This window comes from Nestor notabilis, unplaced genomic scaffold (genome assembly GCF_000696875.1).
Source record: "Nestor notabilis isolate BGI_N333 unplaced genomic scaffold, ASM69687v1 scaffold17259, whole genome shotgun sequence".
NCBI classification, from domain to species: domain Eukaryota; kingdom Metazoa; phylum Chordata; class Aves; order Psittaciformes; family Psittacidae; genus Nestor; species Nestor notabilis.
The window spans coordinates 1-26,242 of NW_009942548.1; the positions used below are offsets into that span (position 1 = coordinate 1).

Below are 26,242 nucleotides of genomic sequence, written 5' to 3' on the forward strand. Positions count from 1 at the left end.
GTCTTTACAGTAACACATTCCTTAAACACATGACATGCGTAGTAAATGAGAGCTACAGTAAGGAGGTTCTTAAGCAAATAGAGATATCCACATACAAATAAAATGTGAGTATATTTAAGTGTTTAAATGTGTAAAAATCACTTGACTGTTTGGTGTGTTATTTTAGCATGAATGTAGTTGAGGAGGTTTCTCTACCAAGCAAATTTCCTACCACTTAATCATAAAATACTTATAAATAAATACTTATTAGTACTGATTCTTCTAACAGTGAAGCGTGTAGACCACATGAAGGAGAACTTACCATAATTGCATGATTGGTACATTCAGAAGGAAAAGTTTGTGGAGCTTTATCTCATCATCATATCTTGTTGGAAGTTTTCTTATTTTTGTACTTCAGTTGTTATATGTGTAATTTAAAAACCAAAGGCTTCTGTTAGTATTTTCTTAGAATTTTGGAAAAAATTAGATGTGCTGGCCTCTACAAGCGTTGGAATTAAACTAAGCCAACATAAAACATCTATTTCTGTTGAAAATATTAATCTCTTTTCCTTTAGTTGAAGCTTTTCACTTTATTTTTCAGGCTGTGGCTTCACTGCCGGAAGACATGAGACCTGGTCCTGATCTGTATGGTTTCCCATATGAAATAGTGATTTATGTTGGCATTGTTGGAGCCTTTTCAGTTCTCTTGTTGCTATATAGAAGTTACCATTCGGTAAGTGTCATGGTTTAATCCCAGCTGTCAGCTAAGCCAAGCACAGCTGCCTGCTTGCTCGCTCCCCCCACATCAGGATGGGGAGAGACTTGGAAGAGTAAAAGTGAGAAAACTCATGGGTTGAGATAAAGGTTGTTTAATAGGTAAAGCAAAAGCTGTGAGTGCAAGCAAAGCAAAGAATTTATTCACCACTTCCCATTGTAAGGCAGGTGTTCAGCATCCTCAGAAAAGCAGGGCTCCGTTATGTCTAAAGAAAGAAGATAAATGCCATCTTTCCGAATGTTCTCTCCTTCCTCCTTCTTCCCTCAGCTTTATGTGCAGAGCACCATTTCATATAGTATGGGGTATCCCTCTGCTCAGTTGCAGTCAGCTGTCCCAGCTGCATCCCCTGCCAGCTTCTTGTGCACCCTCAGCCTGCTCACTGGTGGGGTGGTGTGAGGAGCAGAAAAGGCCTTGACTCTGCGTGAGCACTGCTCAGCAATAACGAACACATCCCTGTGTTGGCAACACCGTTTTCAGCACAAATCCAGAACAGAGCCCCATAGTATCTACTATAAAGAAAACTGACTCTATTCCAACCAGAACCAGCACAGTAGGTGTTAAAGTTACATGCACATATGTAGAGTGCATTAATGGTTTGAATGGCTTGAATTGAAATTATTATTCTTTTCAAGATACGTAATGTTTCAGAGTTTTAAATCTGTTGTGATTTAATTTAGAAACTCTCTAAAAGACAAATTGAGAAGTAGCTTGTTTTGTCAAGACAGTAAGTGTTCAGACATGTACTGAGTGACTGCTGTCATTAGAGCACATGCGATGAAACTGGCTGTAATAAGGCTTCTTTTTTCCTTCCCTTTTTAATTTCTACACCAGACTTTCAAAGTCAGCCCTTAAAGTTATTTTCATGGGATATAGATCGCTTCCTTAGGGTGTATGTGTTGCTGTATGTATCGATAGCTCTGTGATTACCCTGGTTATGACCAGACCAGCTCAGATCTTTCAAGCTAGTTGTAAGCAAAAGCAGTCCAGATGGATTCCCATCAAGGGGGTAATGTTAAAACTCTTTGGACAGTGACCTTGTTTCTGTTTACTGGAACACTGAACCAGTTTCACTGTGTGCTGTTCTTGAGTACTAAGCTGATGCCTTTGAGAAATGCAGTACTGAAATCTTTTAACGCACAAATCATATTTTTGAGGTAAAGTTTGTCTTCTATTCTGAGTAAATAAGGATCTGAGTAATAACAGCTGCCTTCCATATTCTCCCTACTAATGAAATGGGGTCACTGTCCATAATTCAGTATTCTAAATTTCTCCACAGTTTTTGCACATTGTTAAAAAGACAGAATGTGATTTTGGTGCAAGGTGTAATGATGCCCATGTTTGAAGGTGGGTTGCATAGTAGTTTAGTTTTTTAGACATGAGCAATTACATTTTTAGGATTCTATAACCTTAAATCTGGAAATATGCCACCTTACTCTGCAGCAGCGATTCCGATGGTCTGGAAGGGGATCTGTATTTGTATAAGTAAATGTATTTATAATTTGAGTCATTCCTTTTATTTTCTAGCAGCATCCCTCAAAGTGGTATGAAAGAGGCATTTCAGCTGAAATCAGTCAAGCAGCAGCTCTAGTATTGTTTTCCTCCTGAACATGTCACTGAAGCGTTAGATATCATGGAAGTTACTGATAGTTTAGAAAATACTTAGAACTGCACTGACTACTCCTTGAAGAATTAATTGTTACTTACTCAAAAATAACAGGGTTTGGTTTTGGGGTGATGATAGGCTAAGGTGTGCTTATAACTTTCTTGCCCTTTTTCTGTTACGTGGACTCCTTGGCCATACCATGGCTTTTGAATGAGGAGGAAACAGGAAATCTGAGGCACTGATTTTATGTAAGGCACGTGATCCAGGCTCAGCCTTGAGAGGGCTGCTGTGTTGTAAAGTTTCTGTGGGTTTAGCCAAGTTCTGCATCTCTTGTCCAGGCCACTTGTGACAGATTTTGTCCTACAGTTTGTTAGATTTTGATTCTAGGGCACTAGATCCCATGTGGCAGCTGCAGATTTGGCACTTCCTACCAAGTTGCATCTGGGCAGGATGTCCATCAAGTAGTACCATGACTCCAGCTGAACTGTTAAGTATTATAACATGGATTTTTTTCCTCATAGGAAGTTAAGTCTGAGCTGGCATGTGGAGCTTCCCCCTCCCTCCCCTTCCCTGCTCTTTTGGCTATGCATGTGCACTATTACTTTGTGTTGGCAGTCATGGTTATGTGACGACCATACAGAGGTGTGTTATAAAACTGATCCAGATGACAACTAACCTCCTTTCCCTTCTTCTCTCTGTTTAATTAGAGTGGGAGAAGGACAGGGCAAACACAGCCATGCAGGGAGTAAGAGCAGAGGATGCAGTTGCCCATTCTTAACAGCAGCCTGTACTGATATCCTTTTTTTATTTTTTTTTTTTTTTTTTTTTGAGTTACATGGTTAAATTGATCATGGAACCACAGCTTAAAAGATTACTTTTCAGGTACTATGCAAGAGTAATTGATCAGACATTTTCAGTATTTATTCTTTTTATTTCAGGTTAGAAGTCGACTTTATGTAGGTAAGCTTATTTTTCATACTTTTGTTTGGGGGTTTTTTGCATATGACTTTTTTTTTATTCCTTTCTTTTTTCTTTTTTTTTTTCCCCTACTTTGAATGATTTGAATGTTGCATCACTTAACTGTTCGGTTTTCTGTCTTGGTTTGGTTTGTTTTGTTTTTCAGGAAGGGAAAAACAGCTTGCCAATAAAATTGCTGAACTAGTTGAAGACAAATGCAAAAATCTTGAAAAACTCAGCCTTTGCAAAAAAGAGGTAATGGTCCTCATTTATTGCTTTCAGATGTGTCACAGAAATGGGCTCAATTTATCAAGTATTCTAAGTATTAAACTTACTTAAAAGTAAGGTGTTAAAAGGCTTTTAAAAGTGATTCTTCAAATGCTTTTTTCTGTCAGTACCTTTAAGTGCAACAAAGATGTTAGCAAGTTCTGCCTTTAACTCTTAATACGATATATTTCATTGGAAGTGACATCAAAATGTCTTTGTTTTGTGGCACTGGAATAATCTAATAGGGCTAAGGCTTTACCGATTTACAGCAAGGTGCATTTGTGAATATTTAGGTGGTGGCTATGTTTCAGACTAGAGCATCATAAATTAATGTTACTGTTCCAGCCAGTTCTTTACATACATTCTGACATGAATTATTTCCTTTTCAGTTTGAAGATTTAGAATTGTCTCTGAAAGATGGTAACATTATGAAAGAATTGACAGACACATCTTTTTTTGAGGTAAAAAGATAAATGGAAATTTTAACTTCTACAGTTTAAGGCAGTATTTCAGGAAAATGCTGGGAAACAAAAAAAAGGAACACGAAAGAAAAATAAGCAAAAAAACCCAAACAAAGCGGAAACCTCTTTAATTGTTTTGAGAGCATTATTAATTTAGTCTTGGATTACTGAAAATGGCATAAGTGAGACATGTCAATTAAGAGAAGTTGTTTTAGCAATTGCATTAAAAACGATTGGTACTGGAGCAAATGGCGTGTTAGACAGTATTTATTTTTTAAAAAAGTAAATTGTTTCTAGGAAAGAGAGACAGTAGTGCATGAAGCATTTTTTCTCAAATCTGACTGAATTTATAGCTATTTTATAGACTACTGGGAGCATATTTGTAAACAAGAATTACCACTACATTGTTTGTATTGCCCAAACTGAGAATATATTTGTAAAAGAGTTCAAAAAAAGTGAATCAAATACCTAGTAGGCACTATAAAATTTATGTAACTGAAAAGCAAATAGATGTATTTCATTTTGCACCTCAGGTCCTATAAAGCTGATTGTTACAGGTTTTGTTAGCATGCAAGAGTCTCTAGAGTACTTTCAGATTTACCTTTGATATAGTTAAATTTGTTAAATGTACTTTGCTGTCATATTTAAAACATACTTGTCATCTTCATATGTAATTAATGTCAAATGTTTTATGTTAACTGTAAAAACAATTTGATTTAGGAAATGCATGAAAAACTGAACAAGTCGAACTTGGAACTCAACCAAGAAATAGAGAATTTAGAAAAAGAACTGGAAGAAGAAAAATCAAAGCAATCAGAAAATGATAACTTGGTAAGAATAAATGGAATCTTGTCTTTGTTACTATTTATCAAAAAAAATTCCCACAATAAAAATCTCAGTGGAGAAGACAAACTAATCTCTTTGGGGTTTTTGAAACAAAAAATACATTTCTGATTTTGTATCCCCTCATAGTCCCTGTGGCGTATCAGAAAAATGACACCCATATGGGAAAACACTCAAAAGATGAAAAGCTGTGTTTACCGATTTGGCAGTAAGAACCTTCTCAGTTTGAAAATTAGAATAACTTTATTAATCGCCTGGCCCTTTTGAATCAAATCTGTGGAAGAAGCTATATGACAACTAATAATTTTCAGGTGGCTGAAAGTCAGGAGAGAGTGGAGTCTTTAGAGAATGAAGTAAAATCTCTCCAGTCACAAATCGATGAGGTATGTGCAGTCTTCATACTTCCTGTTTTCCAATCTTTACAATATCTCTTATTTCCACGTAGTTACTGGTGGGGGTGTTTTGATGGTCGACTGGTTGGATTGGGTTTTTTGTTTTTTCTATTAAACATGCAGAAATAATACACTGTGTAAATCAAGACTTTATAAGGCTTGATACTTTTTGGGTGACTTGATTTAACAACTTCAAATTTCATGTAATGACTGAAAGTTATTGGGAAATAGAGTTACCTTGTCTTTGCTTTCTTACTCTACAATGATACATAGTGTTGCAAAACTATAATCAGAAAAAACTGTTGAAATCGTAGGGAAAATCTGAGAATATATTTATAGCACAGCTAGAGAACCTACGACTAATTCAAATAATACCGTCATGACCCCACTTATATCTTCACCTATGCTGTTTAAATAACACACCTTATTTCACTTTAGGTGAAGTCCACCTTAAAAGTGTATCAGATTAATACAGAGAGACTCAAGACATCTGTTCAAGATGCAGAAGATGAAAACTGCCATCTCCAGGAAAGTGAAAAGCAGGTAGGTTCTTCCTGGTTGTCCTTAGAAATGCCATATTTTCTTACAATACTATAAATAAAATTTCTCCAAGGAGCTCATCCTCGGATGTGTTTGTTAATACCCCTTGGGTATTCTAGTAAATGGAATGAGGAAGAGGATGTGGTTTTAAATTGATTTTGTGTTGGAATAACTTTGTCTAAAATAGTCCTGTTTTAAAAAAGAATTAGAGTCTGTGGGGAAACACACATCGAGTTCAGTGAGAAAGAGAACATATGGTAATGTAAGACTAATAAGAATTTTGTTGAGACATGGAGGAAAGCAGAAAGATTTGTGCAAGTCCACAGCTAGGATCCTCTACAGAGGCAGACAGAAAATATTTATACTTGATCCAGAAAACAAAAGAAACTAAGAAATTGCAGAGTATGTAAAAGGCAGGTAAAAAATTTACTGTAGCGTCACTATGCATGAATTAATGGAATGTCAGGTAACTACTATGATGGGACAGAAAAGGCTCTTACTTCCCAAATTTTGGCTGTTAATTTTCTTCAGTACCGTAGCCAGATCCCAAAGCTGATTATTTTAAAATGTTCAGCATAAGCAGTACTTGTACTGTCCATTAACAGGTTTACAATTAAATTTTTCTTCCTGACAAAAAGATATTCTCTCTGAACATTACGTATTTGATGGAATGTTCTTGGGTTTTTGAAGGTTTTGGTTGGTTGGTTGGTTTGTTTTGTTTGGATTGCTTTGTTTTTTGGGGGGGATTTTCTGGTTGTTTTTTGGGTTTTTTTTATGGATATGTGCTTGTTTTCTTGATGTGCAGATGATCTTTTTGTCTGAGTGCTAACATGATAGATATCTTTGGGGTAGGGGGGAAGAGTAGAAGTACAGACCTGTTGGGTTTTAGCAGTCTTATAAAAAGCTGGGGAGTGCTTTGGTCCTCTCTATCAAAACAGTTGTACTTATCAGACTTACTGATTCAGGAAGGGAAAAAAAGGTTACTGGAAATAAAAAATTTTCTGCAAGAGGAGTATTTCAGCTCTGCAGAACTGTGCTAGCAGTAAAACTTCCTATTTTTTTTCTAATTTTAGAAGGAGTACATGTGTGTGTCTGCGAAAAAAAGGGAACACTATTTTATTAGATGCTGTGAGTGGAAAAGCAGTAGATTTGGGTGCCATCACTGTGAGATGAAGTTGCATGAGAATTATTTTCTTTCAGGAGTCTTTTCCATTTAATCTATACAACTTTTTTGTTAGTTTCTAGGAGGAGGAAGGGTCTGGGCTTGGTTCATTAATTCAAATGTCACAGAATACTTACGTAAAGCATTTTGAGAAGAAGTACACAGCTTTAATAGGGATTTTGTGTGTGTGTGTGTTTTCTCTGGTAATTACTTGGGTTAGAGAAGAAATAATAGATTTATTTTTGTGCGTGTAAGAAGATTCTTTATCTTTTATTGAAAAACAGTACTTGGAGTAAGAGAATACTAACTGCTGACAATTACTCTACAGTTTATAGATACTCATTTTATACCAAGCAAAACCAGGGGAGTGTGGGGTGTGGTGGAAATCAGTGAACCCAACTCTTAGAATGTAATTGCCAGGTTCCTACATAGTTAATAAGGTTTTTTGCACTCCTTCCAAATAAAATAACCTGGCCATAGGAGTTACTTAATCACAGTATTGAGGAAGAAGAACTACACTTTGCTGTTAACTGAGCTTTGTTGCATTTTTTAGTAATGTGAGAACATTTGTGTATGTTGTATTTTGCTATGCTTTTTAGCAGATAAATAACCTGGTAAAGAGTTGATGGAACCTGATAAGGGAAGAAGGGGAAGTATCTGCTTTGCTTATTTGTATTCTCTTTTATGAGGTTCTAAGCATGTGAAAGTCAGTTTGCTGTATTAGAATACCTGTATCCCTTTTTTATTTTTCTTTCTTACTTTTTTTTTAAAGATGGAATTTCACTTGTGCTCAAAAGGTAACAAAGGTGTTACTTGTTCACAGAAACTAGAGTACTTTCTTCCTCTGTCCATTTGCACTAATGGGTCATAATCTTCTGGCACATCATAGCTTAAACATTCTAACAGATGTGCTGTCTTGGATTTATGATGTGTCAGAGAGAGGATTGGGCCTTTTAGTTTGAACAAGGGAACTGTTAATGAACTCCAAACTTTCTGTGCTTTGTTTTTCGCAGGAACATCAGAAATATATATTGCTTTAGCTTATTGCAAATCCTTGCTGTTTCTCTTTATTGTAATTCTTACAGGTATATAAAGTCATGCCTATTTATTTTCTCTTTGGCTTCATGAAGAAGGAATCTCTTAGAGTTTAGCTTCCCTGTGAGGATGCCAATTAATGATAAAAGTAGTTGCCCGTGTATGTTTTCTAAGCAGTATTAGCATAAAGAGTATTTTTGTTTTATCTGTAATAACGTAGTTTGCATGAGGCTGCAAATTCACACCTGGCTTTTACTGCATGAAAAGGTGCAGTTGTATGCCAAGTGGGGTTCACCCAGTTCTAGTCACGTACTTCTTGGTTTTTGCCTTCTAGTTTATCTTTGATAAGTAGCGTTCAGGCTTGCTTGTCTATTTGCATGGCAGTTCCCCTGTTTAACTACTGTTTTCTGATTTTATTTTTAGTATAACTGGCTGTTATGTTCTTGTTGCTCAACCTAGTTATTCCTTTCTGTACATTCACTGCTTTCAAATTGGTTGCCTGTTGTGCGACTTTAAGCAATACTCTTTTGGTAGACTAAGGCAAAATTTTTTGTGCTGTACCCCATGTTTTTGTACTGCATGTTTTGTCTTAACAGAAATTTGCATCAGTTCAATTTTATTCTCACAATATGAAGGCATGGTTTAATTAGTATGTTGCAGTAGTTATTTTTAATGATCTGGTGCTTAAGTGCACTAATCCCTTTACTGCTGTAAAGTATTTTTGTGAAATAAGATTTTTCTAGGGGATGTGTAAAATATAACCTTCGAATTTGCTAGTCTTTTTAGTTAACCACAGTTAATTACAAAGATACATACTAGCAGGTGTTGATCACATACAGTTGCTGTGACGTTCTTTAACAGGGAAGCTTATTTAAAATAAAATTTTAAAAATCTAAAATCTAAGAGGTATGGATGAGACTAAAAGTAATCACAGGATCACAGAATTATTTGGGTTGGAAGGGACCTTAAAGATCACCTAGTTCCAACCGCCTGCCATAGCACAGTTTTACAATTCATATGAATTTAAATAGCTTTCTAAAAAGCTTCCTGATTTTCCTGACCTTTCCAATCTCTTCTAGGTCAAAAAGACCCAGGTAGAATTTCAGAAGTCTGTGTGCATATTGGAGAATGAGTGTTCTCTCCATCCATTCCCCAAGTGTTTGTAGCTGTTTTACACAAATTGTCACTCTTTCATATCCATTGCTATTGTCACATCAGGGTTTTTAAACTGAGTGGAATATTAACTGAAGTGTTCTTAAAAATGCTCAAAAATAACCTAACAACTAACTACAGTGGAGAGCTGTTGCAGCTAAAGTAACTGGACAATAACATAGAAGTCTTACTTTCCAGCTCTCAAGGTTTAACTGTCTTGCAGTTTTATCTCTGTTAATTCTTACTGGTGGATGAGACTTTAAAGTTCTGCTTATGTACAGATAACAGACTCAAGTACTATTCATCCTTGACTCTTGGTTGTGATAGACAATCAGTGCTAATCTGCTATTTTTCTTTTTAGCTTTTACAAGAAGCTGAAGGATGGAGTGAACGATTTAGTGAACTAAATGAACAAACTAAGATGCTTGAATCTTCTAAAGCAGATATAGAAGAAGTACTGAAAAATAAAGACAGTCAAGTCAAGGTAAATTATGACAGCTAGCATTAAACTAAATTTTTCAGACCGGTGCTAATCTTGGAGTTCCAAGGATGTCTAACAAACTCTCCTTGTCTTAGTATGCATTAAGCTGTTCTGGGGTTTTGTTTGCTGTCTCCATCCTCTAATGTCTTGTTTCCTGCTAAACAGAAAAGGTTGCTTAGCAGCACAATGGAGCAGTCTGATAGCCTTGGAAGCACATTAAAAAAGAGAAAACTTGTAGTTCTGATAGAGTATTTGCATTTATTTTTTTTAATTTGGAGCTGGGAGTGTATTCTTAGGTGTGTGTACCTCATGTACACAAGCCCTGCTAAAAACGTGTGCTTAGCTATTCGAAAAGTTCACAAGGACACGCCTGTTGACCTATGGGTGTGTGTTGTAATAGAAAAAGTCATATCAGACATCTAGGTGGGCTCACTTAGTCTACAAAGGGAACTAAATAAAGGACAGAATTCCTGAAAAAGTAATTGTAATGGTAACTACATTTTCACTGCTTGTATTTATTTTACTCTTTCTGTTTTGTGGGGGCTTTTTCTTAGTCACTAACACAATACTTACTGAAGATGAAAGACTGGAGTTCAGCAATAAGAGAAGATGATGATACTGAAGATAATCACTGGGACACAGATATAAGGGGTGAAACAGAGAATGGAGAGCATTTAGGTATGGTTTTGTATAGCTTCCCATCTTAAATATTAATTCAATAGATGTTCTAGAAATATAGAACTAACAAACTGTCTCCAGTAAAGTTGAAGGATTAGCTTTGTGGAAGTCAGATTTTCAAAACCTCACATTATCCATGTCAGACAGTTAACTGATGTTGGACACCTCCAGAATAACAACCTATGCTACTATCTAGTAGTGTGTGGATATAGCTAAAGCACACATTACCATAAAGCAATGTAAAGACTCAGTACTCAGTCTCTTGCAGAATGACTTTAGTGTGTGTTAGTATTAAGCAGTGATTCTCAAACATTTGTATGTGTAAATTTTGTTTTCATTTCTTCTTGAAGCTTCTCTCAGCAATAGCACTGAGGGTCCTTAGAGCCTAATTTCTGCTTCCTTGTCCTTATGCAGGTGTTACTTGTTGCAGGCACTATGGTAGCACTGGAATCAGATGAGCGTGGATTTGGGTCCCCTCAAAACAGCAGCACAGAAAAGCCTTTCACCTTTTTCTTGCTGCAGCTTCTTTTTATGCTGGTGCTGATTATACCACAAGGCACATCACAGTAAAACTTACAGTGTGTATTCAACATCTCACTTTTAGTATGAGCATTCTAAGTCTGATTGATTGGCAATTGATTGGCAAACAAAGCACTAAAATGTAGGCATAGCATATCCAAACATACACACCACTTTTTGTTTTCTTCTTTTCCTCCAAATCTGCTATGCCTCTCATGGTATTTTGAAGATTGCTTTATTATAAAAGCACAATAAAATAATAGTGGTAAACTCTGTCACAAACCTTTTAGTGCTTTTTATGTTATTTATTATTCTATTCTGTCAATCAGATGATCAGCAGAAACGAACTGTGAAGAAATTGATCTATGCTGCAAAGGTACATGATTTTAAGAAACTTCGGGGAACTAGAGGGAATAGATGCAATTTTTTGATAAGTTTAATTGCATATAGATCTCAGTAGCACAGAGTTCAGCACCTTTTGAAGTTTAATTAGATATTTTTTCATGCAAAGTTTCTGGTAATCTTAAAATGCTTAGGTTTTGGTTGGTTTTTGTTTGATTTTATTTTGATTGCAGTTAAATGCTTGTTTAAAGACCCTGGAAACAGAAAGAGATCAAATGTATTCAAAACTGTCTGATGAAAATAAAGCTAAAGGAGAACTTACAGGTAATTAAATGTTGTTTTGACTTTAAAATTTAATAAGGTGCTGCTTTTGTAAAATGGTGTTACAGGCCATAAGTATTACTTCCAGTAGAAACTGAATTAAGCTTACATTAATAGCTCTACTTGATTTCTAAAATGCCTGTGTAAGTTGCTTAGCTATTTTAAATATTTGATTTTAGAGGTAAAGCAATTGAAATTGCTAAAGCACTTTGTAAATTTTGTTGTACTCCATTGGAATATTCTATAACATGACAGCTACACGTCTTAAAATACATGGACAAAGTTGTTAATAAATATAAAATACCCTCATTGCATAATTTCTGGACATGAAACAATGAAGTTTTAATCTAAATTTTAAAACCATCTCTTAAAAATGGTACCTTAATTTTTATTAGTTTGTAATGAGTGCAAGCTCGGTACTTCTTAAAATCCCAAATGCTGCATTTAGAGAATTGTACCTAAAAGCATCTTGCTCTATTTTTTCCTTTGTTGTGTAGAATATACTGAATTAAACCTTAGGAAATGAAAACACTGCCACTCTGACTCAAATTAAAGCCTGTCATTAGCTATCACTTTTATAGATAACAATCAGCAGTGTCGCCATCACATTTGAATGTACTGTGGTTATGGTTTGGCTTCTGGGTGATGAAATGCACTGTTAAACTGTATTTTTCAGGTTTTGATAATCCTTTAAACTGAGTCTTTGTGTTAGTGTGTTTTCCAAATTGAATGTAACTCTGTCCTATAACGATATGCAAACTTACTTAAAGCTTTCTTTGTTTCTTGAAGAGAGGCATAGAATAGTAAATAGGAAAAGAAACATCACAGATTTCAATTTGGAAAGATAAGGTGGTCAGGGTAGTAGCCCTTCAGGCAACTCAGCAAGACCTGTACATAAATCAGCAAAGAGCGTATGATGGTACCGCTATTACTTCTATAGCAGAATAGCTGCAATAATTATTATAAATGAAAATTTGTGTTGTGAATTATAAAACTGAATTATTTTCAAAGAAGCTATACAACTTGGAGCAAAGGCTAGATATAAGCTCAGGTATGCACTAATATAGTATTACTTATTAAATGAACATAGGGTCAAAGAGTTTTGCAGAATTCCAATATACTAAAATATTACAAATATTTTAATTTTGTAAATTATGCATTAACCTAAGATGATTATTTCTAAATTTGACAGAACGTATAGAAAATCTTCAAAGTCAGCAAGCTTCCTTGCAGTCTGAAAATGAACATTATGAAAGTGAAGTTCAAAAGCTTCAGCAGAAACTTAAAGTAATGACTGAACTTTATCAAGAAAATGAAATGAAACTACACAGGTGCCAGTTCCTCTTTTTATATTCAGTGCTTTACTGTTGATTTGAATGTAACTCTTAGATATGGGTTGCTGAAAATTTCTGAAAATATCAGTACTGCTTTCCAGAGTTTTTTGGATTGTGAAGATCCTGCTATGTTACAGCTTTATGTACATTTGTGATCACAGTAATATTATAGAATTTGTTTCCATGAAAGTAGTGGTATGTTATTTTGGGACTTTTCCACAGTACAGAAACAAAGATAAGAAATTTTTAATCTATGAAATAAGGTGGGGAAAGTTGGAAAGGTTGATTATTAATTTTATTAAATTACTGAAAATAATAAATTTTATTTAAAATATTACTGTTTATTAAATGATGTAATAAAGCTATCAAAGTTGCTGAAGGAATGATAATCAGTAGCTGTTTTAATTGTGAGGTATATTTTCTATAATGAAGAGAGCTAGTAATGTCAGCAGGCAAGGGGTGCTTTTATAAAATTAAGCTTAGAATTCAAATACAGGCAAGCTATTTTCAGTAAGCAACATGGAACCCCTGTGAATCAGGCTTTCCTCACCAAGGAGGATAGAATATGAGGGCCGTACTATTTGCCTCACAGTCAGAATGATGGTAGGAAATACGACTTACTGACTGAAATCAGAAATATATTAAGGTCTAGAAATAAAGTTGGGATAGGACATGTAGTAACCTTCAGAAGTGTGTGTGTGTTTGTGTATGGGGAAGGGGGGAGCAGCAGACATCATTTTAGGGGGCAGTGGTAGAACTACAGTTTTGCTAGCCCAAAATTATTTCTTCAAGGAGCAGACATAATCTTGAAGGCAGCACGAGGAGCAGCGCAAATCTTGATCCTGTACTGAGCAGTATGCAGGACCTTTTTAAGTATTGCTTTCAATAATCTGCTCTGAAATATCTAGGTTTGTAGAGATATTTGACGTCTTTGTAAATGGAACTAAACCTAAAAATCCACTGCATTAACATTTGGGTTTTTAAAATGCAGGGGGGAGTGGGAAGGAACCTATCAAAAAGAAGCGATGATGGGCAGTCAGAAAGGAAAAGTGTTTGCAGTCTGCATGGATGCTATTTAAAAATACCATGCTGAAGCTCAGCAAATGTACGCTGCTTTTTGAAGATTTTAGGAAAGCCAAAACGAGATAGGAGAATAAGAGAGGCTATTAGTATTAACAAGGCATCTTTTAAAAGCAAGGGAAATAGAAAAGTGGGAAATAAAGATTGAGTAGAAAAGAAGTTTATATCATATTCAAAAGATCGATTGTTTAGATAGTTTGATTATGAAAGACTGCTGTTTAACAGGAAAATGACCAGTTTACCCATTCAGGGCAGTATGCAGCAGTAGTGTTCACCTGCATTCTGCCGAATTCCCTTGTGCATATTCTGTGGTGTGGAATATGGGTTTTCTCTTCTGTAGTGTCCGATAAGGCATAAAAAAGAGGGACCTGTAAAGAATATATATACGTTTTTAGTAACTATTTTGTAATAGCTAATAACAACCTCTTTCTTGTCTGGAAAGGTTTTTACATTAAAATGTAAAAAAAGTACCAGAATACATCACTGAAAGTTAGTGTAGTTTGGGTTTTAGTTTGATTTGATTTTTATCTGCTTCCCTCCTGCCCCCAGATGGAAATATTCTTTGGTAATGAGGATTGTCTTCCAGAATCCTTTTAGGAACAGTGGTAATCTAATTGTTTAATATAGAACAGTTAATGAATTGAATAAACCTATATGAATACAAACTTGTGCTATTAATGCCACTTCATATGCTGCCTATAAAACTCTTTATCTGGATACATATCATGTATTCATCATACATTCTTGACAGACCGATGACAAAATTGTTGACTTGAAACAGAATTAACCATTAGTTTTTGAATTTTCTTAAAGAAAGCTGACAGTAGAAGAGAGAGAACGCCTACAGAAAGAAGAAAAGCTTTCTAAAGTAGATGAAAAAATTAATCATGCTGCTGAAGAACTCAACAGCTACAGGTAATTACAGATTTCAGTTGCTGTAATCACTTGTTCCAAAGTGAACAAAAGGCAGTAGAGAATTAATAAAAACGCCAGCATGAGTGAATGTATTTTCTTCCAGTTTCTTGGGGGGGGTGTGGGGGGGTGTGTTACATGCTGGTTTGTGTGTAATAATACATACTAGGAAGTTTTTGCTTTGCTAAAAAATTAGGGTATTAAAGACCACTATCAACTTCCCTTCCATTAGAATGTTAACTGTATTGACATGTTAGGTTTAATGGAATGGTAGCAGTGGGTCCCTAACCTAATTCCTTTTACTGAACAGAGATAAAAATACAAAGTTAGGAGAATACTGTGAAGTAACTACAATGTTCAGTTTTCCTAACATATGTTTTATAGTTACAGTATTCTATTTCTGTATGTCTGGGCTTTTAAAATAGTACCATTGTTTAGAAATTCTGTAGTTTGGGTTTTTTGGGGGGTTTTTTTATATTTGTTTTTTACTGTTTGGTTCTGTTTTGTGTTGCACCAATTGCGTACCTCTGGTTTGCTTCTGTCGTTTCTGGAATTACGGCATCATTCTTCAATCTGCAATGTGTATTCCCCACCTTCCTTTAATAATGGCAGTATTGACTCTAACTGAAAGATACTGATCAACAATGCTTCCTGAAATGTTGATTAGATTAGTTCTTTCTTTGGAAAATAAAACTCTTGAGGATATTCTTCAGTGTTTTACAGGAAGACAGAATTTGCCCTTAGTGATTTACTTAGAATTTTTATGTATCCTGTGGGCCTAAGTGACAATACTGAGGTTTGGATAAAAAGAACCCCAAACTTAATTATACCTTGCGTTTACCATTGTGTTTACTGTATTTAAAATTACTTTTCTCCACATTTTATTACAATGTTATAATCCTTAATTTTGTTACAGAGAGCGAGCAAAAGATCTTGAAGAAGAGCTAGAAAGAACCATTCGTTCTTACCAGAATCAGGTATATGCTTTGTGTTACTTACCATCTAAGCCAAGTAGAAGGGATCTTACTGCAACCGAAATACCATTTTCAGTGAGGTTGTGATACTGTTTGGCTTGATTTTGTTGGGTGTTTTTTTGCCCTTCCCTCCCCCCTGCAATGTTATCTGGTTTTGACTGCCACAATTTCACAGCAGAGATCGCCAGATAGCTTTATTAAAAAGTTAAATTTTACGTTTAGATGTCTCATTATAAATTATCCACAAACATTAAACTTATAAGAGCATATGTTCAATCTGAAGTTCTCTTGTTTTAGATGAGTAATGATCTAATGAATCTGTCTTCCACAGATTACTTCACATGAGAAAAAAGCTCATGATAATTGGGTAAGTTCCAGCTACTGAATTTTCTGAACTTCCTGTGTCTTCCATGATTTGAATAGCTTGCCTTATCACTTTTTTGTTTCTTATTAAAAACAGATAATCAAAATTAGCCTGTCACCAACACAAAAGGATGTTAAAAATACTTCTATCATATAAAACAGTTGGAATAATTAAGCCAGCTACCTATGAGTACAGTACACTGATGTTACGGTATTATTTGTTGTAACAATAAATCTCCTGAAATAACATGTTACCATGTAACAAGTGTGTGACATTTTTCTAATAATAAAAATTTTTGGCCTTGTTTCAGTGCCATTTTGGTATTTTCCCTGGATGTACTTCACTTGTTTTATCTACTAATAGAAAACATTATGTTCTGTGAGAACATTATGTTCCATTGACAGCTTCCTAAGAATGTTGCTGCAAAATCCATTTTTACCTGTTCTTCCAAACAGGAAACTTTAAAATATCTCCTGACTAATACATTCTGCAGTTTCACAGAATGGCCTGTATAAGATAGAATCCAGTTAAAAGCTGTGGTGCTTCGTGGTCATAATTTTAAAGTGTTTACTATCTGATTTTAAAATAAAACTTTTTTTATAGAATCTGAAACTTTAAATCTTGTACTTATTCTGTATATGCTTCAAAGCAGCAATAGGCAAAGAATTTGATTTCAGCAGTTTGAAGAACCTGCAGGAAAGCCATGTCATTCCTCAAAAATTTGGGTAATAGAGCTGCTGATGTCATTTGGTGACAGATCTGAGGCTCTGTTTCACATGCTTTATACGCAAGTCACATCTTGTGAAAACAGAGTCCACACACTTCAGATAGGAAAAAAAAAAGTCTTGGATCTAGAAACTGTCACATGTATGAAGCATTTAGTTAAGAAATAGCAACATCTAAGCATCCGATTTTTGTCCCTTCCCAAAGCTCGCAGCCCGAGCAGCTGAAAGACACCTCAGTGATATAAAAAAAGAAAATGCACATAACAGACAAAAGTAAGTGCTCTCCTGATCTAACTGTGAACAAATACAATTTGGCATGTGAGTATGTTTTGGATTTATGCAATCTGGTGTTTTTTAGACCTTTGTTAATCAGTAGTAGCCTAAACAGTGCAGAGGGAATACAGTGTTCCACTGGAGTTTTGAAAGGGAGTCATTTGAGTATTCCTGTAATGATAACATGTAAGAAAGCAAGAACTTAAGAATTACGAGAAGGATTGAAATATTTCAGGAATGAAGCAGAATGTAGTACTGGGACTCAAAGGTTTTAGGGGTTGGTTGGTTGGTTTGTTTTAAATAAGTATGTTTCAACCAGATGTTTTGGTTACTTAGTGATTTTACAGCTTATCTCAGAAGTTAATACGGAGCTAACGTGTCAGGTGGTTGTGGTTGGGAGGAACCTTTAGATGTGAAGTTACCAATACTTGGAATGCAGTTTAGAGTACTCGTGGGAGTAATGTCATGCTAGGAAATGTGACGTCTAACATGCTGTTTTGACTTCTGAATTAGTTCAAATACAGCAGCATAGAGAAATACCTTCAGGAATTCTTAAGTTCAGAGTTCTGTGACATCCTTGTCTTTTTTCTCTTTATTTAGGAAATATGTTGCTTCATTAACCCTTTAAGTAGAAAGCCCAGCAGTAAACAGTGCAGACAAATAAAGCTTTTGCACTTCTTGGTTATTTACTACTATTTTGTTTATTTGCAGATTAACTGAAGCAGAATTTAAACTTGATCTTTTAGAAAAAGATCCTTACGCTCTTGATGTTTCAGCTAGACCATTTGGCAGAGGTACAGTATTGAATTGTAAAATAGAGTCTAATTGTTTTGGTTTATGGTTTTGTTTCCCAAGACCACACACATGTAATTGTTTGAAAACTGTCTTGGCCATGTGTATGTACAAATAACAGTCATTTAAAAAAATAACTGGGTCATAAGTGGCTTTAGGTCATGTTGAGTATTTTGTTGAAACGAAGAGCGTTTGTAGTGTTGATGAGAGTAGACTGGGAACATGATACACATGGTAATTAGAGCACAATTTTCATTTCACCTTTACAATTTAGTTTTAAACTTCACCTGAGAAGTTCATTATACAATTTGCTAAACTAAATACTGTGAACTTGAGTATTTTGTTTTAACTGTTCCAGAGCATTCCCCATATGGACCCTCACCAATGGGCCGGCCTTCATCTGAAACAAGAGCTTTTCTTTCTCCTCCAACTTTATTGGAGGGTCCTTTAAGGCTTTCACCTATGCTTCCAGGTGGAGGAGGAGGAAGAGGTACAATTCTTAAACTTGAAAATGTATCTATTCTGGATTTCTCTCTCCTCTACTATAAATCTGTCACACCTTTTCCTCTTGCTGGTGACTAAAAGTATCAAAACATCTAATTCAGTATCAACAGTTGATTGGACAAACTCTCCCTGTTTTTCAGCTTGCTTCTAAAGCTTTCTAATGAAACAGTACAATGGAAGATACAGTTGCTACTAGTAGGTTAGTTAGTGGATTCACTTTAGAAGCATAGATTGAGAAAAGTGAAAAGCCAAACATAATCACTCTTGGTTTATTTATTGGACAAATGGGGTTCTGCTGAAATAAACTTACGATTTTAATGTAAACAAGATCAGTTAGCTTTCTGGAGAAAGAATACTGCCTCTTCTATCTCATTAGTCTGCATTTGGCGAGAGGAGAGAGTACCTGTGTTGTCAAAACCACTTAATTTTATGGGGGTGACGATATTCGTTTTCCTCCCTTTGTTCTAAATTTGAGGCAGTCATTATATGTGGAGAGTTTCTTTCCTACTGATAAAAGGGACCAGGAAGGCTTTGTGTAAAGAGTAAAATTCAGAGATTGAGGAGTAGGTAAAAGCAAGCCGTGGTGTCATGGGTTGTAAAGGAAGAAAAACACTGTTTATATTTTTGGTGTTGACGGAAATAATGTAGATGAACGCTAGAGTGGAGTTCAGCATCTATTACAGGTAATAAAGAAGATACTATTTATTTTACTACTACTGTTAAACCCATTGAAGCCTGCGCACGTTTCATGGGAAATATGTCTAACTGTCTCTTCTGTAAGGATTTCATTAATCAACATTGATCTTTAAAAGACCAGCATGGACTATTTGTTTAATTCTTTGTAAAAAGTGTATTTGGGTGCATATGAAAGTTGATTAATTTTCTAAGTCAGAGAAATTTGAGATTCAGTGTTCAACTGTAGCTGTACCACATACAAGCAAAATAATACTTGACAGTTTATTTGTAGAGAGACAGGAAGTAATGAAACTGAGCTGTCCAGTATATCTTATAATTGTAGCTCAGCTGTTCCTGGTCAGGAAGAGTAAAAACTGCATTTCAGGATGCAGTATTAGCAAGGAAAGAGACTGTGCAAAGACATAACCGCTGCCCATTTCACTGTCATGCACTAATGTAACTCGTGCAGATTAAACAAATGATGTGTTTAAATATAATGGCAGCTACAGAACAATTATACTGCTCATCTCACTTTGCACAAGACATGAAATGGCTTCAAATTTTAGGTTGAATTTTGGGATAGAGAATGAGAACCAGAATTCGGTATTTTTGTAATTTTTCAGACCTACTCTATTTTAAAGGAAGCTTGCAACCTAAAATCACTCATTGTCACCGTTTCTCTTGCACTTGGTTGTGTGTTGAGCAGGTCTGTTCTTATGTTTTTTTTCTTGAATAAAGAATTAGAAAAAGCCAGAAGAGTGTTGAATGTAATGTGGATATTTTATTACGATGAGGGAATTAACTTTCAGTGTACTAATTTTTAGTTCAATTAGCAGCAAGTATTTTAGCACTGAGAAAATGATTTCTCCTGAGGACAGTAGTTTCTCTGACTTGAATGAACTGAAACACTTTAAGTTACTACTAAAAAAAAAATGTGCATCCTCTAGATTGCGCTCCTGTTGAACTAAAACTTTTTAATTCCAAACCAACCTTTTAAACGCTTCCAATAAACATAACTGGTCATCAGCAAACAGCTGGAGAGTCCCATGGAATGATGCGCCTCTCATATCTTGACAGTGTTGGCATTCCATGATTTATTTTACTATTTTCAGACTTAAGGAAGAAAGCCTTAATAGAGGATTTAAAATACCTGGGTAAAGAGCTATCTGTTTCTTCGATTAGGATCCAGAGGACCAATGTATGAAGCTGGTGATGAAAGAGAGCTGAGTTCTGATCCGCACAGACCACCATCAGATACTGGATCTCTGTCTCCTCCTTGGGATAGAGAACGCAGACTAATTCTGCCTCCACCAGGTACAAAACTCTGCTTAGCTCTACTGTATCTATGGAAAAATAGAGTTACTGACTTGCAGTGTATATAATTTAAGTATGTTTTGCTTAAAAACATGAAATGTTTTCTTGGAACTACATGTGCAACTGCACTGGAAAGGTTTTTTATAGTAGTTTTTTCCCCCTTCGAATAGTGCGGTTCACTTGTACTTCTATGCTGTCTTTTAAATCTATACTGGTACTAGCAGTGCACTGTCAACTGTTTGGTTTCATCATTTTGCTGGGAGTTTTGGTGCATCAAAAGACTAGTTTGGGCTGGATAATTAGTAAGAAATCTAAGCAAGTAAAATCTTTCAGTGGTACATTAGCTTTAAATAAGCAAACAAATAAATAGAAGCTAGCTAATGTTGAAAAATACTGTGTTTTTCAAACAAACATTTCTATTAATAGTGCAGGAGTACTGTGTTACAGTCATCCTGTTTGACATGTTTTCATGTTGATACTGCTTCTTTGATAAATAACAACAAAATCAGTCTTAGCTCAGTTCTTCAGCTAAACATCTGTATTGCATATTATCACTGAAGGAAGACAGACATGCATCAAAAAGGGTACTACTGATATTTTTCAAGTAACCAATGCAGGGGAAAGGACAACATTCCTGTATACCTGTAGTAAAGAAGCAAAAATGCTACAATTAAAAAATAAATAAGTCAGGTAAAGTACACAGATTACAGTACCTCAATTGTTAGATACAGCAAGCAATATTGTAGTTACTGCACTTCTGTGTGAAAGCCTGATTATAAAACTCAAAAGTCCACTCAGGATGCAGTTTTGCATTTGCTAGATCTGATCTATTGACAGGATACTGCAGAGAGGTTGTCTCATTTCTTTGACCTGAGTGGTGTTCTTACCCCATCTTTGTACTTGGATCTCATTGATACAGTTTGCCATGTAGCTTGCATGACTGGTTGCTGGACCTGATGCAAGGAATTTGACGAAAACACATTATAGCACTGTGAAACATAACAGAAAACGGCACTTTTATCTAAGAATGACTTAAAATGCATAGTACCTTATTTTGCTTTTCACCTTCATTGCTGTGCTGAACCTTCGTTTCAAGGCCTGCTTATGATTTAGGCAGTCATAACTTTTGAAACGTACTGTGTTAAACCAAAATATCAGTGAACTTTCTGTTTTGCAGCTCTTTAGAAAGAAGCTGTACTATATACTTGGTGGGATCCTGTGTTTGAGGGTGTTTTAGGATTTGTTTACTAACCCTGCTTAATAGTGACTTTGGATATTTACAAAAGCATAACATATCCAGCAAATTTTGCTGGCCTAAAATTGTATGGAATGGGGGCATAATCTTCACTGATCTATTTTGCAATTTATTCAATGTTAGGTGAGCCTTATGCTGATCCAGTTCTTCCTCCTCGAAGACAAGAAAGATTTTTCCCTAATCCTCCAAACACTGGAAGACTTTCTGGACCAGCAGAACTACGAACTTACAATGTGCAGTCTTTTGATAAAATAGGTGGGAATTGCTTCCATGATACTATCAAATGGTAGTTCACAGTGCAGTTGCCCTCAACTTAATCGCACCTTTCACTGACCGAAGTACCATTTGTTTTAAATTGACCGATTGCATAAATTCTAGTTTGTGGTGCTTAGCAACAGCCAGAAGCTCAGCAGCAAAGTTTTGGTGACTTAAACCTCATTGCTGAAACAGTTTTAAGAGCTTTAAGCCCTAATACTTATTAAGCAGTTTTCATCCTTATGTAATGCCTAGTAAGTCACATGTGTCTGATTCATCAGCTAGGCTGAAGACATTAAATCACAACAGAAACTTTGCCACACAGCATTCGGCTACTGATACAATTAGGAGTGAGTTACCATATTTGCTGCCCAGTTTCTGGAAATAGGAGAGAAAACCTTTGTTACTTGGTGTCATGATGTGGGAGCTGGGAACACTGAATTCCGTTTCAGAGAGTTGTTCTCTACTGGAAGACAGGTCTGTTTCTGTACAGCATATCACCTTCCTACCCTCTTTCCCAAGCCAAAAAATCTGGAGAGGGACTTTTTACAAGGGCATGTAGTGATAAGACAAGGGCCAGTGGCTTTAAGCTCAGAGGGAAGATTTATATTAGATAGTAGGAAGTTCTTTACTGTGTGCATGCTGGGGCATTGGCACAGGTTGCCCAGAGAAGTTGTGGCTGCCCCATCCCTGGCAGTGTTCAGGGCCAGGTTGAATGGGACTTGGAGCAACCTGGTCTGGGGGAAAGTGCCCCTGCCTGTGGAAAGGGGGTTAGAACTAGATGATCTTTAAGGTCCCTTCCAACCCAGACCATTCCATGGTTCTCTCTGTGTTTCACTTCTCACTTATGCTTTCTAATACTTTGCGTTCCACTGAGGTCTCTCTTCTAGCACCTGAATGCTGACTGAGGGACAGGAGAGGTGCACTGTCTTTGCTCTCACTTGTTGCATGCATTTTTACCCTTTTATTCAGCTGCTGGCAAGTAACAATTAAAAAAAAACCAAAAACCAAACCCAACAATGTAAAAGCTGTATTCAGGCCTTGGGCAATTCAAAACCTACTTAATGGAAGCGGGGTTGTGGATAATCTTACTGCTGGCATTTAGCAGTCATTAAGCATATGTGAATGTTGTTTTTTAGAGACATACTATTTCAGAAGACTTGGATATTTGTAAAAATAGCAAAAAAACCTCCGACAAATTAAAACCCCCCACCCCATATAGTCTGACTGCAGACCAGCAGCATGTCTCTCAGTAGTGAAATCCAGGCTCCAACTCAAAAGAGAACATTATTTAAAGTGAACACACCAGTACCAGTGTTTCTCTAAGCTGGAGTGCTTAACTCTACAATAACATTCAACTTGAAGCAGGTACCTGGAACAGGAAAATTCTTGTCAGAAAGAAAGGTTAAAGCTTGACAGAGTTTGTGAGCAACTTTCCAAGGATTTAAAATGGAAAGTGTTATGCAGCCAAGGTATTAGGGCATGAATATTCTCTGTGTGACATAAAGAGTTGAAATGCTTCAGATAGATAGTTAACTAACAGTATCTTCAACAAAGGCAGTGTCTGTTTGAAGTGACAAGGCAGATTTTTGGAAAAGACCTATCTGCTTATTGAGAAAAGAGCTTTGTTTGCTTGAAAGAAGGAGAAATACAACATGTAGATGAAAAATCTGTCACTTGTTAAAAGTATGGTTTTGGTCTTGTGTTTTTTAGCATTGTTGTCTTTATTCAGGCAGAAGTGGAATAAAGCAGTATTTTAAATCTTGGGTTTGGGGGAGTTTTGAATTTTATTTCTTTTTTTTGAGAAAGGAGTACATTTATTGTACGTATTTAGTATATTTATATCCAGTCAGACTCTCTTCTGACAATTCCCTTTAATAATTTTATCCAGTTGTTACTGAAAATACTTGTTCTCAGGGAATTATAAAGGTAAAAATGCTGAAGTTCCTACTTTTCTCTTATTTCCGAGTGCTCATTCAGAACTGATGTAGTTCTCAAAGTCTTCTTGATGTTTAGCAACTAAGGAAGGAACCAGGTTTGTCAGACTTGAATGGGATTGCTGTTGAGCTCTATGCTAAGAGCCTGTCATAGGACAGTCATTCCCAGAGTGAGACTTCTACCAAAGAAATAAGGTATTAGCCAGGAGGGAGGGGAAGAATGGAGCTGTGACAGCAATATTAAGATGTATTGCTAGGAAAATGCACTTATAACTCCTAAAAATACTAAAATGGAAGAAAAAGCCTTATTTGGATACAGGAAACTACTTTGGTAAAAGATGCAACTTTGTAATTCATGTGCAGCTTTTACAGAAGTTGAAGTAAATACTGGGGCATAGCTTTGTATTCCTGTCCTGGGTTCAACCCCCAGCTAGGGGGGGAATGCGCAAGAGGCTGTGTGGTTCTGAGTTACTGGCTGGACTTAAACCACAACAGGTCGTCAGCTGTCTTTTAGGCCGCCTGCAGAATAGGTGCTGGGTACAGCAATATTTTTCCGATTTTTTTTTTTTCTCTCTTTGCCCATATATCCTGATTTCAGAAAAATACTGAAAAACACAGAAGTGGGTGGGGGAGAGGAGGAGCTCTGCACCGAGTAACGTGTTTTAACTTTTCCATGCAGACGGACAAACATCTTCAGATAATAGCCCACGAACAGAACCAAGTGGAAATGGGATGAAAGACCATTCTAACCTTAGTGTAAGTAGCTCAACAGAAACTTGATTTTCTGCAAAATATTTAGGAAGACTTGTCTCCAGTACATTGGTCACATTATGTTGCACCGTGCAGTCCAAATTATAAAATTACATAATTATATGTATACTTTTATACATATAATTTAGTGTCTTGTGAATTAATTTTGGTGTATGACTAATTAAAACCCAAAAGATGAAATTATGGCCAGTGCACATAGTGTTGCTCAGGATTATGCTGTAGCTGAGGAAGAGCTGTTAGCAAGCATGCCAGCCTACATCAAAGTGGGCCTGATAGGGTTGGGGGTGTTCCCTCTCCTTAGCCCTTTCCTTTTAAGCTAACTTCCCTGTTTTCATTGTGTTGCAGAAGTCACTACCTGATCAGTCGCTGGCATCTGAAGGTGATGCTATCAGTTCAGGGTTTGCTCCTCCACCTTTCCCTCCAGTCAGACCTCCAACGATGCCTGTGGATCCTAGAGCACCTTTAATGCGATGGGGTCCTCCTTTTCCTCCCCCTCCTGCTGGCATGTATGGACCACGTGAATGTTTTCCAGTACGAGACTTTGGGATGCCACGCCCTCCGCTGCCAAGTACGTAGCTTTTGCCAGCATTTCCTTCAAGTTGATGCACATCAGTGCTTTGTGCAGGTAGTGAGTAACCACACAGGGTGAACACTTACACATATACTTGCACGTACGTGTTCTCAGTTCAGCCAGCTCAGAGCACCTTTCCTGATTAATTGCACTTTCTTTTTCAGAGTTGCTCAACATTGATGAAGTTTTTACAGATAGCTTTGGCTGGAAAATACATGTACGCATACTGTTCAGCATTTAAAGGGTTCTTGTTTTGGAGTAGGAAAGCAAGTAGATGCTTACCTTAATCCTTTTCCTCCTACGAGGTTGCATCACAGATAGAGTTTCAGCCTTTAGCTTTGAGGTATGCTGGTGTCCATGCAGAGGCAGGCATTTGGGATATACCTGTTAATTGTTTTCGTTGGAGTTTGCATTAGTGGAGCGACATACGAGTATCGGACTGAAGGACTTCTTTCTGCCTCCTGCTGTTCTCTGATTAATCTGTGAAGAACTAAACCATTTGTCTTCCAAGACAGGGGGGAGGTATGACAGCCAAGGGCTGCTACAGCAGACCAAAGGGGATGGTGGCAGCAGCAGCCCATTAACAGTGAGAAAAGTGATCGTTTTATCTTCCTCCTTCCTACAGCCTTTGTCTCTTGGAAGCCTAACACCTGCCCTAAGTCTACTTTGCACACTACTTTTATTCCACCTAGTTAGGTGGATCAGTGCTGAGCAGCAGTAACATGGGGTGGGAAGAGCAGGGATGTGGGTTACTGTGATATTAACTGGACTGCTCTGATTCCCCCACAGTAAGAAATCCATTTCCAATGAGATCTTATCCTCACTATCCACCACCACACCCTGGATTTTTGCCTCCACCACCTCCGCCTGAAAGCAGAGTTGAGCCACCTCAGTCAAATCCATCAGCTAGAGAACAACCTGACCCTCAGCAGGAGACTTGACAGTCGTTTGAGCACTGTGCTGAACCCCTCCTCTACTCTGCAAATCGCATCTCTCCTT

At 36.5% G+C, this 26,242-nt stretch overlaps 1 protein-coding gene across 1 annotated transcript; it reads left to right on the forward strand.

Annotated features, from left to right (window-relative positions):
• The first annotated feature begins 574 nt into the window (after positions 1-574).
• On the forward strand, positions 575-26,242 carry CTAGE5 (CTAGE family, member 5). The gene is made up of 23 exons (XM_010021459.1): positions 575-712; positions 3,296-3,317; positions 3,481-3,569; positions 3,971-4,042; positions 4,763-4,873; positions 5,197-5,268; positions 5,716-5,820; positions 9,528-9,650; positions 10,202-10,325; positions 11,174-11,220; positions 11,420-11,510; positions 12,700-12,838; positions 14,735-14,836; positions 15,750-15,810; positions 16,139-16,174; positions 17,102-17,169; positions 17,881-17,963; positions 18,320-18,451; positions 20,323-20,454; positions 21,833-21,964; positions 24,581-24,657; positions 25,018-25,240; positions 26,033-26,242. The coding sequence occupies exons 1-23, from the start codon at positions 605-607 to the stop codon at positions 26,182-26,184; spliced, it is 2,301 nt and encodes a 766-aa protein (XP_010019761.1). The 5' UTR covers positions 575-604; the 3' UTR covers positions 26,185-26,242.

Bases quoted from the DNA above. Each gene is read 5' to 3' on its own strand.
- CTAGE5 (XM_010021459.1), top strand. From the start codon at position 605: ATGAGACCTGGTCCTGATCTGTATGGTTTCCCATATGAAATAGTGATT. The intron at 5,269-5,715 runs GTATGTGCAGTC...ATTTCACTTTAG, and splicing joins TCCAGTCACAAATCGATGAG to GTGAAGTCCACCTTAAAAGT. The intron at 15,811-16,138 runs GTATATGCTTTG...TGTCTTCCACAG, and splicing joins TTCGTTCTTACCAGAATCAG to ATTACTTCACATGAGAAAAA.